General features: G+C 43.2%; 1 protein-coding gene and 1 long non-coding RNA gene across 5 annotated transcripts in view; one reads left to right on the top strand and one right to left on the bottom strand.

Annotated features, from left to right (window-relative positions):
• Nucleotides 1-9630, bottom strand: part of ICE1 (interactor of little elongation complex ELL subunit 1) — a 73220-nt gene extending 63590 nt beyond the window's left edge. The window contains exon 1 of the mRNA XM_005556569.5: nucleotides 9308-9630. Coding sequence (XP_005556626.3) covers nucleotides 9308-9391 — 84 coding nt within the window. The 5' untranslated portion in view covers nucleotides 9392-9630. The remainder of the gene's footprint in view (nucleotides 1-9307) is intronic.
• A 266-nt stretch (nucleotides 9631-9896) lies between these two features.
• Nucleotides 9897-23925, top strand: part of LOC107129903 (uncharacterized) — a 33332-nt gene continuing 19303 nt past the window's right edge. For 3 of the 4 annotated variants that reach the window (XR_012414502.1, XR_012414503.1, XR_012414504.1), the window contains exon 1: nucleotides 9897-10856. This is a non-coding gene — a long non-coding RNA (uncharacterized lncRNA). The remainder of the gene's footprint in view (nucleotides 10857-23925) is intronic. The other variant, XR_010587290.1, reaches the window with a different exon arrangement.

The following is a 23925-nucleotide window of genomic DNA, read 5'->3' as shown; positions in this document are numbered from 1 at the left end:
GGAAACTAGAAAGCAAGACTCAAGAGTGCTGATTTAGCACCCAAGAAAGCCAGCAGTGGGGAAAAGTGAGAACCAACTCCATTTACACTGCAAAACTTCAACAAGCTTGAGAATCAGTAACATGGGTTCTTTTGAGACGAAGGTGAATGGGGATGGAACTAAAACAAGCACTAGTTGCAAACTTTCTCATGAGCATTTAATCCCAATCCCCAACCATCCACCATGCCTCAGAGAAATCGCTCCCCTGCAGCCAGCAGAAGGAGGTTTGCTTTTTGAAGGTCTCTGTAACACCACGGCCCCTTGGGGCAGGTGTACTATGTCAAAAGAACAGGGATTAAATAAACCTAAGCACAGTGGTCTAAGATTGGCTGCCTGTCTCTCTCCATTTGGCTTCCAAACAGTGTAGTCCTTCTGTCTTCTACGAAGAAGAATGGAAATACCTTCTTAGAGATAAGATCTAAAGGTAATGACACTGGATATTCTTCAATCAATAAATGGCCCAACCAGACTAGCCTGCCTTGACATTCAGGCAGAAGCCCCATATCCTCAGTGTATCCGCTACTCACTCTTTGCAAGGATTTCCGAACATGAGACAGACCTGCAATGTGAAAGAGGTTAAAACAAGCAAAAGCAACCCGAAGTAAACAAAAACTGAAAAGAAAACTTAAAAAATGTTTATTAAAAGGATGAGATAAATAATATATTTGTGAAACAAGTTATTTCTGAAAGGAATATTCAGAGCTCTTAAAATTGAAAAAAAAACTTAAAAATGAACACTCTAGAAAAACTAAAACTAAAAAACAATAACAAGTGTTGCTGATGATGTGGAGAAACTGAATACATTCCTCATACATTGCTGGTGGGAACATAAAATGGGGCAGCTGCTGCGGAAACTAGTTTTGCAGTTCCTCAAAATGTTAAATAGTTACCCAACGATCCAACCACCCCATTCCTAGGTATACACCCAAGAGAACTGAAAACAGAGTCCATGGCAAACTTACACACTGATATTTATAGCAGCACTATTCACACTAGCCAAAAAGTGAACATAAACTAAATGTCCATCAAAGGATGAATTGATTCACAAAATGTCACATATCCATACAACAGGAATTATTTGACAATGACAACAAACGAACGATACATGCTACAACATGGACCAACCTTGAAACATTATGTTAAGTGAAAAAAGCCAGTTACAAAAGTCCATGTATATTCTAGAATCTATTCATATGAATTTTCTGTAACAGAACCAAAAGTAATCCAGTGGTTGCCAGAGACTGGAAGAAGAGTGGAAAGACAGGAAATTACTAGTAATTAATACAGGGTTTCTTTGGGGAAGGTGGGGGATGAAAATGTTTTAGGACTATGTAGTGGTGATGTGAATTGCACTGAATTGCATACAATAAAAGGTTGAATTTTATATGTAAATTATATTTCAATAATGCTGTTATAGCTAAATGAAAACCAGGACAGCAAAAATGACAAAGACTCAAAATATTTGACCATAAAGTTAAAAAAAAAAAAAAGGACCCAGAAAATAAAATAAAAACCCAGACATAAGAAAGGAAAATAAATAAAAACAAATAGGGTATCAACAGAAGAGGCCCCACATACCCAACAACAAGAGTTCCACATAAAGAATAAGGCGAAGATGGAGACCTAATAAAAAAATAAAAATAAAAATATTGGTATTCAAGAACAGTTCCCAGAAGCAAACCTAGAAATTTCTAATTGAAATGGCCTGGAATATGGACTCAGACAGGATTCAAACCATGAAACAAGAACAAAAAATTGACCACTGGAGACAAAGCAAAGATCCTACAAGAATCCCAAGAGCAAAATAAAATGAATCAGGTGATACACAAAGAATCTGGAGCCAGAATGGCTTCAGACTTCAATAGCAACACTAAAAACTAGAGACCTAGAAAGCAAGCCTTTGAAATGACAAAGGGCAAGTAATTCCAAGATAAAATTCTATACAATAAATATTTTCAAATCTGCAAAGTCTCTACAAACTTACTTCCCAGACATCCTTTCTCAGGGGGTACTGAAAGATGTGAACATGGTCCTTCAGAACGGAGACGAAGGTGAAGAGAGCCCTCAGAATGCTGCTGTGTACCAGAGGAGAGCAGGCCCCAAAGCTCGAAGGGAGAAGAAAATCAAAGACTGAAAAACGAGTATTTATGCCAAACTGGAAGAGACTTGCAAGGGAAAGGAGTTATTTTTCGACATGTATTTAAACTATTATTTTTTCTAAAATAAAAGTGATTCTTCTTCCTTTTTCCTCCCATTCTCTTTTGAGTTCTTTGGCATCCTAGCTCAGCTTTCCCATGAGGCTTCCAGATGTCACTTTGACTTGTCAAGTACTTAGGGAGAGACACCAAAGAAACCTCAGGCTCCAGAGTCACAGCATCAGATTCACATTCCTATTCCACCACCACTTTCTGCTGAGTGACCTTGGGCACATTTAACCTCTCCGTTGCCTCGAAACTATTTCATCAGTTTCAGATGGAGAAACTGAAGCACAAAGAGTTTAAATAACTGGCATACTATCAGGATTAAATAGGATGCACCATATAAAGTGTTCAACCCAGTCCCTGGCATAGTAGTAAGCACTCACTAATATCTTCAGGATGAAAAACTGAATTAAAGATACAATCATTACCAGGGAAAACAAGAAACCATGCAGAAAACACCACAGCTTAGCTTCAAATAACACAGTCATAAAAATGTCAACTTCAAATACTGATCTCGTTGAAATCATGACTATACTGAACAAATGGAGAGAGAAGAGAGATGCTTAGGTATGGTGGAGTATGGGGCAGTAAGACAGCTGAATCCTCACCTCCCAAAGTCAGCAATGAGAGTCCACTACTTAACGACAGGCAAGTTCATTGTAAAACACACAGTGGAAGCAATTAAAAATGGTTCTCTCTTGGAAAGCAGGGATGAGTGGGACTGGGGGCTGCTGACTGTCTTAACAACTCTTGTATATCTATCTAGTTGCCTTTTTATATTTAACTGTGATAATAAAAAAAAATCACAAAACACCATTATAATGGGAAAACAAAAGATTTCTGTTATCCAATAGCATTCTAGTCTCTGACTAACATTATTTCCCAAGGCCCTGCTGCATATCAGCTCAAATTTGGTCAGATACTGTATTATCTGTGGTCAGATATTGTAATACTCTAATAAAACATTTTTTTTTCCTCCTGTCAGATTCAAATGTCATTTATGTTGGCTGAAACCAAGGCCTCTAAATAATGAACCTCTCAATTGTGAGAGTGAGCAGGGTATGCCTGGGTGAAGAGCGCTCAGGCTCTTCTGATCCACATTCATTCCTGCACAGGTCCAGCTACTATGGAAGAAATGAGGTTCAAGGTGTTCTTCCTCTCCAGGAGACACTAAGGGTTGTTTCCTTGATTATCGCTTTCTCCTAGCAGCCCTGCTCTCCCCTTCTAGAGCTTCTATTATACAGTCTATTGGAAAGTTCAGGCTTATTTTCAATTCTCTCCTCTTTTCTCTCATAACTACCATCTTTTGTTATGCTTTGCCTTCTGGGTGATTTTCTTAAGCTATACTTATTCACTAACACAATTCCCATAGCAGCCCACTCCCTTACTCAAGACTTTTTGATCCCCATTTACTTCTCCCCTCTAGTAGACAATTTTAACTTTATCCATACAATACCCTCCTGAACTGTTACTATGAATGCTGATGCTCATGCTTCCTTCCTTTCTTGGGAAAGTACAGTCACGCCTGGCTGAGCACTCAGGGCAAGGAGCAAGCTAGCAGGCCTACTGGCTGCGAAGACACGACAGAAGACATGGCCAATGCAGCCGGGAAAACGGTTACGCTAAGGCAGTAAATATATAGATAATATAGCAAACAAATAAATACAGATGATAACGGGATATGTAGTCTGCTCAAACACATCAGTAAATATGTGAGAGGACAGTTTCTTAACTTCAGCACTACTGACATCTTGGGCTAAAAGGAAGACAGCATGTTCGGCAGAATCCCTGGCCTCTACCAGCTGGCTGTAGCACTCCCCAAGCCCCAAGGTGTGTGTGGCAAACAATTAACACAGCAGGCCTGAAAACATGGTCCTTAGCAAGACCTGCTTGCAAGGCGGGCCATTGGCTGTCACCCGGGGACTCGGATTTCTGGAGGGTTCCTTCCCATCATTCCCCGAACTGATGGAAGTGGCTCATTATGTGTGGTTTATGCTCAACACCTGCTTTCCTTGTGGGAGTCTGGAATCTTGGTGCTTGCTAGGCAGAAGGTGCCTACAGGACCAGACCCCAATAAAAAACTCGGGCACTAGGTCCCTAATGAGATTCCCTAGCAGACAACACTTCACAAGTACGGTTACAACACGATACTGGAGCACTTAGGCATGTCCTGTGTGACTCCACTGGGAAACACTCTCAGAAGCTTGTGCCTGATTTCCCCAGACTTTGCCCCCTATGCCTTTTCCCTTTACTGATTTCACTCTGTATCGTTTCCCTATAAGAAACCACAGCCATGAGTATATCTATATGCTAAGTCCTGTGAGTACTGAACCTGAGTATGGTCCTAGGGACTCCAACACTGACAACCCAAAATGTCTTCAGAAGTTGTAAAAACGTTCGCTGAGGAATGCAAGGCTCTGCTGCTTAAACTTCACAAACATGAAAGACAAAGACTAAATGAAGAAGGCTGAAGAGACATGACAATAAAATATAACACATATTCCTGACATGACTTTTGAATAAGAAAGCAAAAAGCCACTCCCAGGTCAGCAAGCAAAATCTGAATAGGTCTACAGCTACACCAATGTTACTATCCTGATTTGAAGGGGTGTAGCGTAATTATGTCGGAAAAAGTTCATATTTGGAGGAAGTATACCTTGGAGCATGTACGGGAGACAAAGTGTATGTGTGCACACAATGATGACGCAAATGCAGTAACATGTTAACAATTTGTGAATTTGAGAACATCAGGGTGATTTGTATCATTCTGGCAACTTTCTTGTAAGTCTGAAATTATTTCAAAATAAATTATTTTTAAACATCACACTACTCACACTTACTGTTTTGCTGGAAGAGATCTGGCTAATTACTCAGCATGACTCCTCTCTGATAAACCACTTCTTCCTGGTGTGCTTGCTGTTTATTAACTGCTCTTATTTAAAATCAAAGCCTACAGTGATCTCTAGCAGAGATGACTGCGTCTTCTCACCTGTTAGAACCTCTGGCACAGTGTGGACTGGAACAGGGCGACAAGGCAGGAATGTCCACCTCTCTCTAACTGTGCCTCAACCACACCCACCCACCAAACCCAAGCAGAGTGGCTTCTGGGTGCTGGGAAGGCAAACCCCAGTCTCTACAGCCCCACCTCAGTTATCCCCACCTCTACTCTGTGCTTCATCTGTCATCAACTACTTTCTCCCCTCCAAGCCTCGGCACAACCTGTTCTGTCTACAACACTCTCCCTCCATCTTTTCCCTCTTAGTTAACTGCAAACCATCTTTCGGACCTCAATTTAGATTCACTTTTATGAAGCCTTCAGAGAGGTGGCACAATTCCTATATGGCTATCCCTGCTACATGCTCCCAGAGTACCTCATATGTCCCTTACCATAATATTTATATTACACATAAACTGTGGTTGCTTTTCTACTTAACTGTAACCTCAACTAGAATGAGCTCCATGCCTCTTCTGTTCATGATTATATTCTGAAACACAGCATAGCATCACATATACACCGACGCTCAATAAATGTGTTTGGTAAATGAATGAATTACAATTTTGTGAGCATTCCCTGTAACAGAGCCATTTATAAATCAATAGGTCTGGAATAAAATGTTTCAAGTTCCAAACGACACTTAAATCACTAGCAATTATCAGTGGGAGTCCAGCACAAGTTTATGGATAGGCTCAAATCTGTACCAAGGACAACCATACACCAAACTCACTGAATCTAATCTATATACATGAAATGAACAACATAATCGTGTTTCAAACGCTCATCTGGATCCCCAGGAGAATCCGATGGTTTTGCACTGCAGTGAAGTCAGCAGATACGGGCATCTCCTTCACCAGAATAAAGTGCCTATGTCAGCTTCACTAGCTTGACTAAAATACACAACTTAAGATTTACTTAATCATACGTAATACATAATATGACCAGAGTGAGGACCCACATTATCTGACTGCCAAAGTTCTGCAACCCACGTGGGCATTGGGCTATGGATCAGCAATGAACTACTGTAATTAATGGGAGTAACAAAACAGATATGAAGTAATTTGTGAGACTACGAACAAAAGGCACAGAAAACGCAGTCTATCTATACACTTCTGAATCAAATAATGATCTCTGCAAATGTACTGTTATTTCTTCAACAACTAAAGAAAAAAAGGACAGGGAGGATTAAGAAATGAAAGGAAGATTTTCAGTGCAAGCAAACCACTATTCAAGACAGAGGCAAGTTAGCCTAACATTACAGTTCAAAACAAAGTCACAACACCAAAACCATACCTAGTTGCAACCCCTCAATCCATCCTGCATACCACTAACTGTTACTTCTACTACAAGCACTGTCCTAATGTAACTATGCAAAAACCTTCACCATCCCGTAATACTGACAGAAATAAGTACGATAATTTATGATAGTTACCATTCAAGGTTCTCTATAAACTGCCAGGAACCTAGTTTTCTAGACTCACTTTGCACAACTACAGAATTCCTCCGGAGACTCCACTCATAACTTTCCCCTAAAAAGGTGATCCAATTCCAGGCCACAGAAAATCCAAATGCAAGTGTTCTGACCTAGAGAAGAGCTCTGTAAACTAAGGCCCTACGCCAGCGTTTACAGTTTCAATGGAACACAGGCATACTCATTTCTTTATGAATTGTCTACAGATGCTTTCACATGAAAATGGCAGCGCTGAGCAGTTCTGAACAAGCCCCCGAAGCCTAAATACTTGTGATCTTGCCCCTTACAGAAAAAGTCTGCAGACCCCTGGATCTAGGATTACCCTTACTGATGTCTTGAGAACCCACAGCGGGAATGTTGCAAGGGTGGAAGAAAGGAGATTCAATCTCGAGGCCATAGATTTGAGTAGTTCACACCACGGTGGAAGCAGTGGAGATGTCAAAAAGCGGGTGAATTATGAAGGTAGAGCAGACAGAATCTGATAAACTGGATACAGGTTGTGAGAAAAAAGAGCTGCACCAAGGATGTCATCTAGTTTCTGGCCTAAGCAACCAGAAGGATACAGTTGCTAAATTTAACCAGAACAGATCCATGACCGAAAAGCACAATTCACATCAGTAGTTCTTCTGCACAAAAGCCTCCAATGACTCACCATTTCCATCAGAGAAACCCAAATCCCAACAATGGTCTACAGGAGCCCACACAATCAGGCCCTCCTCCTACCTTCCTGACTCCCAGCATTCACTCCGCTCCAGCTTCACTGGCTTTCTGGCTCTTCCCAAGCACACCAAGCCAGCTCCTGCTACAATTCTTCACATCTGATGTTTCCACTGTATGGGAGACTTTACTTCCAAGATTTCAACAGAGCTTATTCTCTCAGCTTTGCTCCAATATAAACGTTCCAGGACTCCCTACTTAAATTCCAACAGCCACTGGCCTAGTCCCCACCCATTCATTCCCTCCCCATCTCCGTTCAATTCATCAACAACGTTTTCCTTACCCTCTAACATAACTCATTTGTTTCATTTATCCTGCCACCCTGCTAAAATGGAAGCTCCAAGAGATCAAGAATTTTTGTCTTTTTCTCCCCCAATGCCATATGTGCAGTGTCTAAAATACAGCAGGTGATCAATAAATATTTGTTGAGTGAATTGGCTCAAATAATAAATACAATGTATTAAATATTCGGGAGAACTGCAATCACGTTCCTGGGGTGGGGGGGGGCGGGGCGCGTTATAAGATACCTACACAATGCAGCTCAGTGAAGGCAATGATCTTACTATTAGTTCTCCTTCTACTCACAAAAGCAGCACATTTCCTTCCTCCCCTCCCCTCAACACTTAAAATGTTTGCAATCACTTCACAGATACTGCACTTTAAATGGAAACCAAGTTTCTCGGCATGGCCTAAGCCTGCACTCCCTTCCGGTCACATCAACCATCTTCCGTCAGCACTGTGCTCATGCCAACCATACCATGTTGTGCTCATCAAAGACACCCTGCTCTTTCTCACCACAGGAACCTTTCCACCTGTTAATCCCTCTATCCAGAAAGCCTCTCCCACATCTCTTCTGACAGCCTGATCCTTCTCATTATTCAAGTATCTAAAAGTTACTGACTCAAAAATACCCTGACTACCCTAGCTGAGAGACAAGACCAATATTCCAACATCCTCCTTTATTTTCTAACACCTAAAATCTTCTAAGGCCTTATTCACACACACGCATATTACTTATGAGAGATCCTATTTTGTTCACCACAATGTCTGTAGTTCCTAGAACACTAGGCAGAGTAGGTGATGAGGTGCTGGTGAGTTCCGTTTTATCACTGAAACCGCGATAGTAGGAAGTTAAAAGAGACCCCCGACATCAGGCAGCTAGGAGAGTCGTGGGAAATGAGGGGGACTATTTCCCTAGCACCACCCCATAAGATCTGGAGCCATACTCCAGCAATTCTCCCTTATGTCACTATAAAGAAGAGCCCACGCCGCTGTTAGAAACTTCCAGGCTCTGCATGTCTTTAATAAACTACTTTTATCAAACAACTGACAAGCTACTTGGCCAATTACTTGGCTTGCTTTTTAAAATATTAGCCTCGGGATGGCACATCTGATATAAGCTGAAATGCCTCCCTGGACTCTTCGAGTCTAATGACTCAGACAACCCACATGTCACGTAAGATTCTGCCTCCAAACAACAAACACTCAAGATGGGCCAGAAGACCAAAGCGTTATCCTCAGGGAGATGATTGCCCTCGGCGTTTCACCTGTCCCTCACTGACCTAGGGGGTCAGCCCCAGGCCGCGCTGAGGCCGGGTAGGGAAGGTGGGGGCCCTCCAGAACTCGCTCGCTCCACCCCCACCGTTACACCAGCGCATTCCAGTCAATGAACTCTGGGTTTCAATTCTAAATAACGCAATGGAAGCCGTCCCCAAAACTCAGGTAGGAAAAAGGCAGCAGGGAGACGAGCGAGCATGAGCTTCGGTCGGGAAGAGAGAGCAGCGCACTGAGGCACAGTCCGCGCGGCCGGACCCCACATCCCTGCGCTCCAGGCCGGCCGGGCCCAGTCGCCCCACGCGCCCGCGGCCCCGGGAGGTGCCACACCTGCTGCAGAGAGGCGCAGCCCTGACATCGCGACAGGTCCGCCGCCGTCCCGGGCGCCGCCGAATGGGTCTCGCCCGGCATCATGGTGCCGCCGCCGGGCCCGGTGGGCACGCACGCCTCAGGGGCCCGCGGCGTCGGCCCCGTCCTGTCTCTGCTGATGCCGCCGGGGCCGCCGCCTGCCAGGCCGCTTCCCGCCAGGTCCGGGCGGGTCCATCCGTGCACAGAGGTCCCCGTGGGGCTAGCGAAAGGCTCTCCGAGCCAGAGCTGCCTCAGGCACTAAAAAGAAACGCTACCCGGCGCGGCCCCCGAGCGCGACGCAGTCCAGTCAGGGCCCCGCCCCGCCCTGGCTCACCCCGCCCCTCCATAGGGCGCGGGACTGCCTAAGGCGCTGCCTGAGCAACACCGGGAGAGGAGCTGTGCGATGCGGCGGGGGAAACCCCTGCAGAGGAGCAGCCAAGAGGAGTGGAGGGATCGAAGGTGCATTCCTTCCACTGTTGAGGGTCGACCCTTTATTGCCAGCTTGCTGTACGACAGGCTTTCCATAGACACCTAAAGGCCTCCGCTCTGTGGGCGGTGACCCGCCCGTGACGTAAGCTCTAGACGCCTGAGAAGTGGGAGGACCCCGCGTCCAGGACAGGAAAGTGCGTGATTTACAACTAGAGGGACAGGCGCTGTCCCGGGACCCGTCCTGGGCCAGGGAGCAGGAGAGGGAGGGACTACAGTTCCCGACTTGCCGCGGGGCGGGCGGAGATCGTGCACTTTACCAGTGCGCTTCGGCGCCAGTTGCATGGCCTTGGCAGCCAGTGGCGGCTCTCCTCCTGTAACAGTCCCCTTGTCTTCCGACCTCTCGCTCTTAGGTTACGTGTCCTTGCCGGTCGCCGCGGCAGCCCCTAATGCCCGAGCGGAGGGTTCCCAGGCCCAGCTGTGGGCGCCACCGCCCACCATGCGCCAAGCCCAGAGCCTGGTTGAATCCTTCGCCACCCTGTCCATCCATTTGGCCATTATCCTGCCACCTCCAAATCCTGTTTTTGACACCTCGGGAGAGAGGGAAAGTGGAAAGAAAAAGGAATAAACTCCTCGTGGCCATAGTTAGTGGGTAAATTCAGATCTCGTTTGAACCGAGGTTTTTCAGAATTGTCTTTTTAGTATTCACAGCTTGTCACCATCAGTACCTTGTTGAGAAGCCTCTCGCAAACTCCATCGTGTGGTTATAAAATCCAAATTCCTTATAAAGTCCAAATTCAAGAGGAGGAGTGCATGTTTAGTTAAGTTACTGTCTAGACCTTACCAGCCAATTTCTATCTCTTCAGTATGGAAATTGCAACTGAAAACACTCCTTCCAAAAAAAGCAGTCTGCATTTTTCTCTTCTCCAAATTTAGCACCCCTGACCTTGCTTACACACTCTGGATACCACCTGCTGTGGAATGACGGAGTGGCGGAAGCAGACATCCAGCGATAGTTAGATTTCCTGACGTTGACATCCAAGCAAGAAAGGCGTGTACCTGAGGACCTGCCCGTGGTAGAAGTCTCAGCTTTTCTCAGAGACAGGTAGGCAGAAAACAAGGGTAAGGTTAAAAAAGAAGAGGGAAGTGAGCAGATCCACAGCGGGACGCAGCTGTACAATGGAAGACAGACCATGTGACCCATTAAGGAAAGGGGCTGCAGGTATTAGAGAGAGACATGTAGGGATCATGATCGTTCTGGTGCTAGCGTCTGATCCCAGACAAATTTATCTTCACCATTACTTCGCTTTTATGTACGGTTACTTAAATGAGTGTTTTTCCAAAGTACCTTACTGGAGAAGACACCAGCTCTCTCTCCCTGTAAACCATCCACCCACAGCCATGACGCGCTTTTATGATTAGGGGCCCTTGGAATTCTCACTGCTGCCTCCCTGTCTGTGCACCCTTGCGAGTGTTTTCCCTCACCTGGAACACACTTCCTTCCAGCTCTAGGTGTGCAAAGCCTACCTGCTCTTCCAGTTTCCGTGGTTTACCTCCACAACCCCAAGGATCTCCAACCTTTTTTTGCCCTTTAGCACGGAGTAACTTTTAGTAACACCACATTTTGAGTTGGATGAGAGTGATTTTTATGTCTTAGAGATGAGTCTTCCCTTTAAATGCTGCAAAGTGCTGCATAGTAGATGTCAAATGAATGTCAGAAGGAATCAAATTTACCGCAAATAATTGAAGGTACGAAGTAACAAATATTTCCCTTCAAAAATGTTAATAAAAGTGTATTTTCTCCTGCCTTTCTCAAAGCCAGTTCTCAAGACATCTAATGAAAACAAGTCTTGTTTATGTAATGCAGGGATAGGCAGACTCTGAAGAGCCACATGGTAAATATTTTAGGCTTTGTAAGTCACCCAGGTCTGTGCCACCTATTTGTCATCTTCTGTTTATTTAAGAAACTTAAAAATGTAAAAGTCATTCTTAGCATGCAGGTTGTACAAAAACAGGGTGATTATTGGTCATAATGAAAATTTAGTAGGCCGCTAATTGAGGAATGGTCAGAATTACATTTTTTCTCTTTCCTGCATGATGGGCCACACCTGTTTTTTCATCATGATGGAAACAAGCAAATGTCTATACTGCAGCAAGTGGTGAATGATGGCTTCGGAACCACACATCTGTCTTTAAATTCTTAAGCAAATGACCTATTTGTGCTGGTGTTTCCTTACAGAAAAACAACTGTAATTTAAGTGAAAGTGACAAGGATGGGAACCCTATAGGATTCACCAGACAAAGAGTAGTTATCAATAATTTATTGATGATGATATCCGTTTTTGGAAAGGAGATAAATATATCTTCAGCTTACTCATAGGAAAAAGATGGTTTGCTTTTTCTTTAAAAGCATTTTTCCTGTCCAACTTCCAAGATGAACTTGTTGTTTTTCTGCCAGAGAAACCCTAAGACCCAGAGGAATGTCTGCATTCCAGACTCTGGTCTTGGGATTCCCTGTGCCTGTCGAATCCAGCCAGCTGTTCAGAGGATCCAACTCAGAAAGTCTCAATTCTTACCCCACACATTCATTACCTCTCAGATACTTGGTATCTGCTTAAAACAAAAGCTCTGGAATTAGCATCATTGCGAGGTAACTCTTGATTTAGTTTATTAACATATACCTCTGCTGAAATGGCTAACAGATATGGTCTAGAAACCAGGGAGAACTCAAAATGGAAAGCCATCTGTTCTTTGGAAGTTCAAGGCTATGCTTTTATTTGATGCATTTAACCATAAGAAAAATGAACTATATGTTCATTTTTTCTTTTAAAAGCTGGAGAGATGTTTGATGGAATTGTTTGTGACTGACAGTGTGTTATTCAATGATATGATCTGATTATTAGGTATTAATTTCCAGGCCTGTGATGTAATGCTACCATATGCCCACAAGATGTCTGTCTTTCCCTGTGTGTTTTCCACATAAATAGAATTTCCAACACTATTAGGACATAACCAAACCTTCTTGCCAAAGGGAAAGGCCATCCTCTGGGTTATCCTGGGGGGGAAGGCATCTTGTAGGAACCACCTTAGTATCCACCCACATGCATTCCACCAGGCGTAGTCCTAAGCTGTCTTTGCTCCAGTTTTTCTCAATATTCCAGGTTATAGTGGTGGGATTTCGACCTGTCCCCAGACATCGGCAATTTGCTCACAGCCTCCGCACTTACCCTCGAAGTGATTCGAAGCCAGAGGGTAAACATGTTGCTTCTTCCTGAAACACTGATTTTACTTAGAAACCGTACAAAAACAACTTAGTTTTGAAACAATTAGTTTGAAATAGAATGCAAAACTGATATGATTATTAAGCAAAATTTTCTTCAACCTGAGAAAGTGGATTGAGAAATGTAAAAAAAAAAAAAAAAAAAAAAGCAACATTTGAAAGGACTTTCACAACTTTCACGCCGCAGTCGCCCCCTGTAAAGGAGGACAAGCCCGCTCTGCCTTGCGGGTTTGTGAACACCTGGCAGCTGTAACAGTTGGTCACATGAGAAGCTTCCTGTAGCTTCCGGGATCGGAGGAAGAAGAAGGCAGGTGCTCAGAGGTGACCGCATGTGTTGAGGAGGGGATTCTCTGTGGAGCAGTGGGCAGGGGCATGTCCCACCTCCCAGGAGGAATGGGAAAGGGAGGGGCAGGTTTCCCCTTCACCTGAGGCCGGTGAGGGGTCTCCTTGGTTTCTAGACCTCACCTAGTAGCCATTTCAGGGGATGCATATGCTAATAAATTAAATCAACAGCTGCCTCTCGATGGTGCTGCGTTCCAGAGCTTTTGTTTTAAGCAGTGCCCCACAAAGTGGAGCACTCAGAGTCAGACACTACGTGCCCTAGAGTGGTTCCGAGGGAACCGTGGGACAGCTCCAGGAGATGGGTTGGAGGTGACTGAGCTGCATGCTCACCAGCACTGGGATGAGCAGGGGTTCTCGTACTGGGTACGGCGGGCAGTTCAGTGGGAGCTGGGAGGAAAACAAGGCTGAGGCAAAGTGAGCAGCCAGAAGGGAGCAGCCAGAAATAAAACTTTGCTGTTCTATCCGCCATTCAAAGAACTGTAGCTGGATATCCACAGCTGAAAAGTCCTCCCTTTGAACTGTATCCACACAGCACCAGTGGCAGAAGATGACAGTCACTCGGCTTGGCATGCAGGTGGCACCCCCTGGCCATCCCAGGCAGTAAATCCAACCAGTTCTCCAAGCTTCATTCACGTCCAGTTTCTCTGGGAAATGTCCTTGAGAGTGTTTTGAATATCAAACTTTTTTGGTTTTTTTGGTATCATTCTTGGTCCTTCCCTTTTTTACCCTTTGTCTCCTCCCTACATATAAGCAGCATGAGTTCCATTGGTAAGATGGCTGTCTGCCTGTCCCACCACAGCCATCATGGTCACTGCCATCCCTGGCAGTTGGTTCTCTCCTGGGTCCTGTGAGGAGCATCTCCCTGCAGCACACTGCCTGCGTGTGCCCCTGTTCTCCCACTGGCTAGGGCTGAAAACTGGGGAGGCTGTCCGACTCCTCTTCACTCCCACACCCTGTCACAGGGTCAGCCAGACATAGTCAGCACATGTGCGACTCCCAGCACCTCTCACTGTGTGCGTCATCCTCCCCAGTGCTTGTGCCCTGACATCTGTCCCAGTGGGCAGAACCCACTCTACTTACTGTCATGTCCCCAACACCCAGACCATGTCACCTACACATCAGTTACCAAGAAATGATTGCTGAATCAGTGAGCTGAGTGAATTAATAAATTAATGTGTTAAACAGCTGATATCTGGATAAAAGTATAACCCAGCGAGGTTAAAACCAAGAGCTGCAGCAATCGTGCTCCTTGGTCTTTACCCAGATGAGCTGAAACTTAACATCACATACAATCCTGCACATGAGTATTTAAGCAGCTTTTTTCAGAATTGTCAAAACGTAAGAAACCAAGATATTCCTTTAGTAGGTGAATGGATAAATCAACTATGATGCATACAGACCGTATTAGTCTATTCTCACATTGCTGTAAAGAACTGCCCAAGACTGGGTAATTTATAAAGGAAAGAGGTTTAATTGACTCACAGTTCCACAGGACTGGGGAGGCCTCAGGAAACTTACAACAGTGGAGGAAGGGGGAAGCAAACATGCCCTTCTTCACATGGTGGTAGGAAAGAGAAGTGTGGAACAAATAGGGGAAAAGCTCCTTATAAAACTATCAGATCTTGTGTGAACTCACAATCATGAGAACAGCAACATGGGGGTAATCGCCCCCATGATTCAATTACCTCCCGCTGGGTCCTTCCCACAACACATGGGGATTATGTGAGCTACAATTCAAGATGAGGTTTGGGTGGGGACACATTCAAACCATATCACAGACCGTAGAATATTATTCAGTTCCAAAAAAATAAATGAGCTCTCAAGTCATGAAAAGTCATGGGGAAACCTTAAATGAACATTACTAAGGGAAAGAAGCCAACCTGAAAAAGGCTATATGCTGTATCATTCCAACTATATGGCATTCTAGAAAAGCGAAAGTGATAGAGACATTAAAAAAAGTGATTTCCTTGGTTTGAGATGGGGAGGGAGTGATGAATAGGCAGAAGGATTTTTAGGGCAGTGAAAGTATTCTATATATAGTAGGGGTGGATACATGTCATACATTTGTCAAAATTTCTAAAATGTCCAACACTGAGTGAACCCCAAGGTAAACTATGAACTTTGGTGTGACACACAACAATGTGTCAGTGTAAACTCATTGGTTATAACAGACGTACCACTACGAGTGTGGTGTTGATAGTGGAGGAGGCTGTGCATGCATGGGGGCAGGTGGTGTATGAGAACTCTGTCCTTTCTTCTTGATTTTGCTGTGAAAGTAAAACTGCTCTAAAAAATAAAGTCTCTGGAGAAAAAAGCAATGACAAAAACCAAGAGCAAACTCCCAGGCAGTGAGAGTAATGACAGGAAGTCTCCCTATCTGGAGTGAATGTGGCATGTTAAAGCATAGGAAGTCAGCACAGGGAACCCAGACTATAGTGAACAAGGGGCCAGTTGAAATTGATTTACTTGAGAGGAGGGGCTAGACACAGGCCAGATCATATAGGGTCTTGTGAGCCAGGGTAGAAAAGTTTTAGATCTTTGAAGAGGTTTAAGAAGTGGAGTGGCATAATCTGATTTACTTTAAACATATTTCATACTACCTCTCATGGGAGATGGACTGGACAAGGCGTCAGAAGAAGCCGGGACACCAGGGACCAGGCTGTGATCCAGGGCACAGAGGATGGAGGCATGGCTGCAGTCCTGGCAGTGGAGTTAGATGGAAATAGAAGGAGTGAGGATCCCAAATTGTATTCCAAAGAGGTTGTACTACATCCTACGAGCAGTATATATGAGTGTCCCAATTCCTCCCCTTCTTTGCCAACACTAGATATAATCAGTCTCTTAATTTTAGCCAATTTAATATGAGTGTAGTAGTAATACTTCTTCTGTATTTCCTTAATGCACATTTCCTCAATTTGCTTTTCTTTTTAATTAATTAACTTATTTTATTTTACTTTAAGTTCCGGGATACATGTGCAGAATGTGCAGGTTTGTTACGTAGGTATACTTGGGCTATGGCGGTTTGCTGCACACATCAACCCATCATTTAGATTTTAAGCCCCACATGCATTACGTGTTTGTTCTAATGGTCTCTGTCCCCTTGCCCCCCACCCCTGGTGTGTGTTGTTCCCCTCCCTGTGTCCATGTAGTCTCATTGTTCAACTCCCACTTAGGAATTAGAACATGTGATGTTTGGTTTTCTGTTCCTGTGTTAGTTTGCTGAGGATGATGGCTTCCAACTTCATCCATGTCCCTGCAAAGGACATGAACTCATTCTTTTTTATGGCTGCATAGTATTCCATAGTGTATGTGTACCACATTTTGTTTATCCAGTCTGTCATTGATGGGCATTTGGGTTGGTTCTATGCCTTTGCTATTGTAAATAGTGCTGCAATAAACATATGAGTGCATGTGTCTTTATAGTAGAATTATTTATATTCCTTTGTGTATAGATTGCTGGGTCAAATGGTATTTGTGGTTCTAGATCCTCGAGGAATCACCACACTGTCTTCCACAATGGTTGAACTAATTTACATTCCGACCAACAGTGTAAAAGCATTCCTATTCCTCCACAGCCTCACCAGCATCTGTTGTTTCTTGACTATTTAATAATCACCATTCTGACTGGCATGAGATGGTATGTCATAGTGGTTTTGATTTGCATTTCTCTAGTGATCAGTAACGATGAGCTTTTTTCCATATGTTTGTTGGCCACATAAATGTCTTCTTTTGAGAAGTGTCTGTTCATATCCTTCATCCACTTTTTGATGGGGTTGTTTGGTTTTTTTCTTGTAAATTTGTTTAAGTTCCTTGTAGATTCTGGATATTAGACCTTTGTCAGATGGGTAGATTGCAAAAAATTTCTCCCTTTCTGTAGATTGCCTGTTCACTATGATGCTAATTTCTTTTGCTGTGCAGAAGCTCTTTAGTTTAATTAGATCCCATTTGTTAATTTTAGCTTTTGTTGCAATTGCTTTCGGTGTTTTCATCATAAAGTCTTTGCCTATGCCTATGTCCGGAATGGTATTGTCTAGATTTTCTTCTAGGGTTTTTATGGTTTGAGGTTTTACATTTAAGTCTTTAATCTATCTTGAGTTAATTTTTGTATAAGGTGTAAGGAAGGGGTCCAATTTCAGTTTTCTGCATATAGCTAGCCAGTTTACCATTTATTAAATAGGGAATCCTTTCCCCATTGCTTGTTTTTGTCAGATTTGTTGACAATCAGATGGTTGTAGATGTGTGGTGTTAATTCTGAGGTCTCTGTTCTGTTCTATTGATCTATTTGTCTGTCTGGTACCAGTAGCTACTGTTTTGGTTACTGTAGTCTTGTAGTATAGTTTGAAGTCAGGTAGCGTGATGCCTCCAGCTTTGTTCTAATTGCTTAGGATTGTCTTCACTATATGGGCTCTTTTTGGGTTCCTTATGAAATTTAAAGCAGGTTTTTTTTTTTTTCTAATTCTGTGAAGAATGTCAATGGTAGCTTGATGGGAATAGGATTGAATCTATACATTAATTTGGGCATTATGGCCATTTTCACTATATTGATTCTTCCTATTCATGAGGATGGAATGTTTTTCCACTTGTGTGTGTCTTCTCTTATTTCCTTGAGCAGTGATTTGTAGTTCTCCTTGAAGGGGTCCTTCATGTCCCTTGTAAGCTGCATTCCTAGGTATTTTGTTCTCTTTGTAGCAAGTGTGAATGGGAGTTCATCCATGATTTTGCTCTCTGCTTGTCTCTTGTTGGTGTATAAGAATACTTGGGAGTTTTGTAAATGTTCAACATACACATATTAAATGATGCAAACATCCCACTTCTACATATTGACCCAGGAGAAATGAAGGCATCTGACTATATAAGACTTGTACTGGCTGGGCATGGTGGCTTATGCCTGTAATCCCAGCACTTTGGGAGGTCAAGGTAGGTGGATCATCAGAGATCAGGAGTTTAAGCCAGCCTAGCTAACATGGGAAAACCTCATCTCTACTAAAAATACAAAAACTAGAGGGGTTTGGTGGTGCGCACGTGTAGTCCCATTTACTCTGGAGACTGAGGCAGAAGAACTGCTTGAACCCAGGAGGCAGAAGTTGCAGTGAGCTGAGATCACACCACTGCACTCCAGCCTGGGTGACAGAGCAAGACTTCATCTCAAAAAAAAAAAGACGTATATAAATATTCATGGGAACCTTATTTGTAATAGCCAAAACTTGAAATCAAGCCAAATGTTAACTGGTGAATGGCTAAACAAATTGGTGAATGGCTAAACAAAAAAATGTTAACCGGTGAATGGCTAAGCAAACTGTGACATTCATTTTTTATTGTGGAATTGTATTGCATTCTATTGATAGTATGCAAAGAATTCCCCAATAAAAAAAGAATGAATTATTGATATATGTTACAAAATTATTGAATCTTATGCTGCATGAAAGAAGACAATAAAAAAGAGTACATACCATATGATTTCATTATGTAAAATTCTAAAAAATGCAAACTAATATGTAGTGACAGGAGGCATATGAGTGGTAGCCTGGGGATAGTAGGGAGAAGCAAGAAAGAGGGGTTACAGAAAGTCCCAAGGAAACTTTTGGGGATGATGATATGTTCATTATCTTAATTGTGGTGCTGATTTCATGGGCATATACATATATCAAAACTTATCGAGCTGTGCGCTTTAAATATGTGCAATTTATTATATGTCAATTATACTTTAATTAAAGATGTTAAATAGAAAGTAAATGCAGGCTAATGACAGGGAATTTCAAATAAAAGAACTGAAAAAAAGAAGAAGAAGAAGGAGTGAGGATTCATGCAGTTATTGTCGGCAAGGCGGTCATGGGGATTACATGTAGAATTCAGGAAAATAATTAGGAGCAACTCCTGAGATTCTAGCTTGAACAACTAGAAAGTAAGAGTACAGAAAGGGTGGGAGATTGTCATTCCTGAACTGGGAATAAAGAATCAGCTTTGGGCAGGAAATCGAGATGTGTTACTTCAAAGATACCTGTAACTGTAAGGAGATTGTTTGCTTTCTTTCTAGATTTAACAAAGAAAGATCACACAGATCTTACAGACATGGAGACTTGGAAGTTCAAGGTCTAGGGGCTGCATCTGGTGAGGGCCTTCTTGCTGGTAGGGACACTCTGTAGAGTTCCAAGGCAGTACAGAGCATCACGTGGTAGGGACTCATCAGAGATGGCCAAACTGGCTCTTAGTATAGACCTGCTCTTCTGATAACCAACCCATGCCCTCTATAACCCATTAGTCCAGGACTGGATTAATCCACTCACCTCTTAAAGACTCCACCTCTTTTTCTCTCTCTCTTTTTTTTTTTTTTTTTTTTGAGTTGGAGTTTCACTCTTGTCACCCAGGCTGGATTGCATTAGTGCAATCTGGGCTCACTACAACCTCTGCCTCCCAGGTTCAAGTGATTCTCCTGCCTCAGCCTCACGAGTAGGTGGGACTACAGGCACAAACCACTGTGCCCGGCTAATTTTTGTATTTTTTTTTTTTTTAGTAAAGACAGGGCTTCACCACGTTGGCCAGGATGGTCTTGAACTCCTGACCTCAAATGATCCACCCACCTCGGCCTCCCAAAGTGCTGGGATTATAGACATGAGCCACTGCGCTGGCCCTTCACCTCTTAGTACTGTGATATTGGGAATTAAGTTTCAACATTGGTTTCAGAGATAATAAACATTTAATAGATAGCAACATGTTTGGCCAGAAATTTTCCTGTGGCCTCATCTTTCAGCCCTGACATAAAGAAAAACAGTGCTACACTTGAACAACACATTCCAGATATGTGCAGAAAGTTTCAAGACTTTTAGACAATTATTCAACTTAGACCATAGTGAAAAAGAGTCTTCACAGCAAAAAAAAAAAAAAAAAAAAAAAGGATAATATAAACCCCAAATATCTCTTGCATATATCCTTTTTATGTTATACATTTCTATTAAAAGAAGAGATTTCCTATCTAGTAAGGGACTTTATGAGTGTTGAGAAGAAAACTTAAATGTCTGTTGAAGTACAGGTTGAGACCGCTTTGAAAGTTCAGAAATAAGATATGAGAAGGACTTTTGTAAAGACATGTCATGTCTTAGACTCTGAAAAGCACATTGCAGGTTGTCAGATTCATCCTTGCTTTCAAGAACTGGCCAAGAAACTCAAAGGTGTTGGAAAGGAAGAGGAAAGGAAAAATGCGGATGATGTTTCCTTTTTCCCACCACCAGAAATATAAACAATCATGGAGACTTTTGATCAGGCAAAGTTATTTGAGATTCTGCCAAAGTCAGGTAGTTCTATCACTTAGAAATACTTCAGTTGTAAGAAACAGAAAGTTCAACTTCATTTTATATTACGGAAATGTATTGGCTCATGTAACTTGTCAGATCAAGAGTTCAGTGGATCTGATCTTTGGATTCTATTTCAAGGATCAGACAAGCCCCCTTATAGCCACTCCTTGGTCTGCATCCCTCTGGGTTCTCATCCACTAAGAAAGAACATCTATGCCAGCCACTAGCAAACAAAATCCCATGTTTCACTGTGTTTGGCTCAGTTGGGTCAGGTCCTCATACTGGACCTCACACCAGTTCTGCAGCTGAGAGAAGCCTGGGTCTTGGTCCTGTGCCCTGCTTTACTGCAGTGAAGTCAGCTCCCCCTGCCCCACATGGGCTGCACAAACAGGCCAGGGCAGATCCTACATGGGGTCATGCTCAGGGTCAGGTTCCAGCCCCAGGTGAGGGCTGAGGGGAGCAGGTGGATGTGAGGCAGGGAGCTAGAAGAACACTCAATGCTCAAGAGACATCAGGTAGATGAGGCACGCCTTTATTCAGCAACTCCCTCACAGGGTCAGTGTTACTTTTATACATTACACAATAGTGGCTGAGAGCCAGGTGATGAACTTCTCTATGTTATGTCTACACGGCTATGATTATATAAGTCATGGGACTGTGCACCTGCGCCACAAACCCACTGAGTCATCCAGGCTGTTTACCTCAGCCTATGCCTGCTGCCCTATGCCTGATTAGCTGCAGCACAGCCATGTTCCTTACACATAGGATCAGACATGACTACCATGGAAAGACACTGGTTACTGGCCATTCCTCATGCAAGTGGCCACTACAGAAGATTCTGTCAGTGATAATGCCACCCACTTTCCAGCCCCACTTAAGAAGGCAGAAACATAGCCTTTTGGGTAGTCAATGCCTACCTTTATTCATGAGATGACTGACTGTAGTAGATACTTAAATAGTAGGAAACCAGATCTGGGAAGGTAACTATGAAGGCAAACTCCATTAATTTGTCCATTCATTGAACATGTTTTATAGAGCTGCTGGCCTAGCTTCACACAGGCTCTGTTTTATGTGCTGGGACGTGGAGATGAACAAACTCAATGGGCCTCCTCCCCAGGAACTTGCCTACTGGTAGAGATGTAGCAGTGAGCCCCAACTAAGCCACAGCTAAGCCACGAAGGTTCAGACTCTTCTGAGTCTAATAACTGAGAGTGAGGAGCAAAGTGTGCCTGCCATTGAAGCCACAAAAGGAAGAAACAGAAGTCTTAAGAAACTTAATGATAAAATATCACTGGAAAAATTATTGCTTTAAGTCTGGACAACACAACATTACCTCATCTCTAATTAGCTGGCTGTGGTGATGTGTGTCTGCAGTCCCAGCTACTCAGGAGGCTGAGGCAAGAGGATCACTTGGGCCCAGGAAGTTGAGGCTGCAGGAAGCCGTGATTGTACCACTGAACAGCGTCTTGCCTAGGTAACAGAGAAAAACCCTGTTACATATATAGAGTTTTATATCTGGATATTTATTTAAAGAGCTTTCTGTGGACTGGGCACGGTGGCTCACGCCTATAATCCCAGCACTTTGGGAGGCCGGGGCAGGTGGATCACTTGAGGCCAGGAGTTCAAGACCAGCCTGACCAACATGGAGAAACCCTGTCTCTACTAAAAATACAAAATTAGCTGAGCGTGGTGGTGCATGCCTGTAATCCTAGCTATTCGGGAGGCTGAGGCAGGAGAATTGCTTGAACCTGGGAGGTGGAGGTTGCAGTGAGCCAAGATTGTGCCATTGCACTCCAGCCTGGGCAACAAGAGTGAAACTCCATCTCAAAAAAAAAAAAAAAAAAAAAAAGCTTTCTGTGAATATCATATAAAAAGCAAAACATTTGACCCAATGAGAGTAGTTATTTTAAAGAAGTGAGCAAAAATACTTGCTCAGCACTCATTTAGTTAACTCCCCAGCTGAAGATTAGTTGTTTGGATTAAGTAGCTATCTCAGGACCCTAAAACTTAAGTAATGGAAATGAAATCAAATTATAGAAAAACAATTAGAAAACAACAAACTTCTCCAGTGGTACTGAGGTTGCAAACAAATGACACATATGATAAATCACAGCCAAGGAAACTGATTGCATTAAGTTATGGTAGATATCATCTTAAACGTGGCTTAATGTGGTAGATAGAGGTGGTCGGCAACAGCATCCTTACTCTTCCCTCTTGTAGGTCTTTTGTGGATTGGAGGGTCTGGACAGCTAACAACCCTACATGTTCATAGTAGAGTTTTGGGTGTAAGTTAGAGCCTGCCGATTAGATGCACTCACAAAAGTTGTGGAAGGAAGAAGCAAGGGAAAGACCCACTTCTGCTGCTCTGGCTGTATAGGAGAGCTTGCCCTGCAATCCTCATAGTGTTCCAGGATGTCCTCACTCGTCTTGTAGGCATCAAGACCCTTTGCAGCAGAGATGGCTGGAGCTTTCTTGTTTCGCTAGGAAAGGAGGACCTGCAGACATCAAGTGCATCCTCTCCTGAATCTGTGCCTTCCTCACTCAGCAGAAGTAGCAGCCTTTGGTGTACTTTGGCCTGCAGTGCTCTGGGGTCCTTTCTGAAGGCCCAGGCTGGAACCAGTTTTCCAACCCAGTGTACAGCAATATTGTGGACACTCCATTTTAAATTCCTCTCTACTTAAAATGGTTAGCTTAAAAAAATTATATATTTTAAATTAACAAGTGTGTATATTACGGGGTACAATGTACTGTTTTGATTTATAGATACATTGTAGAAAAATTAAATCAAGCAAATTAATATATCCATCCCCTCACCAACTTATTGTTTTGTGTGTGGATTGGAGGGTCTAGACAGCCTTGAAATATGCAATGCATTATGATTAACTGTGGTCATCATGCAATGCAGTAGATCACCAAAACTTACTCCTCTAGTCTAATTGAAATTTTGTATCTTGTTTAAAACATGTGTACAAATTTAGGGGTATAAGTGCAATTTTTGGTTACATGGATATATTGTGTGGTGATGACAGGGGCTGGGCTTTTAGTGTAACCATTACTGGAGTAGTGTACATTATACTCATTAAGTAATTTCTTATCCCTCACCTCTCCCACATTCCCACCCTTCCTAGTCTCCATGTCTATTATTCTGCTCTCTATGTCCATGGGTACACATTGTTTAGCTCCCAACATCTCCCCTTACCCTACCCCTTCAGCCACCATTCTGGTAACTACCTCTCTACTCTCTGTTTCTATGAGAACAACTT

This window comes from Macaca fascicularis, chromosome 6 (assembly GCF_037993035.2).
Source record: "Macaca fascicularis isolate 582-1 chromosome 6, T2T-MFA8v1.1".
Lineage (NCBI taxonomy): Eukaryota > Metazoa > Chordata > Mammalia > Primates > Cercopithecidae > Macaca > Macaca fascicularis.
This window is presented reverse-complemented; position numbering and strand designations above follow the sequence as displayed.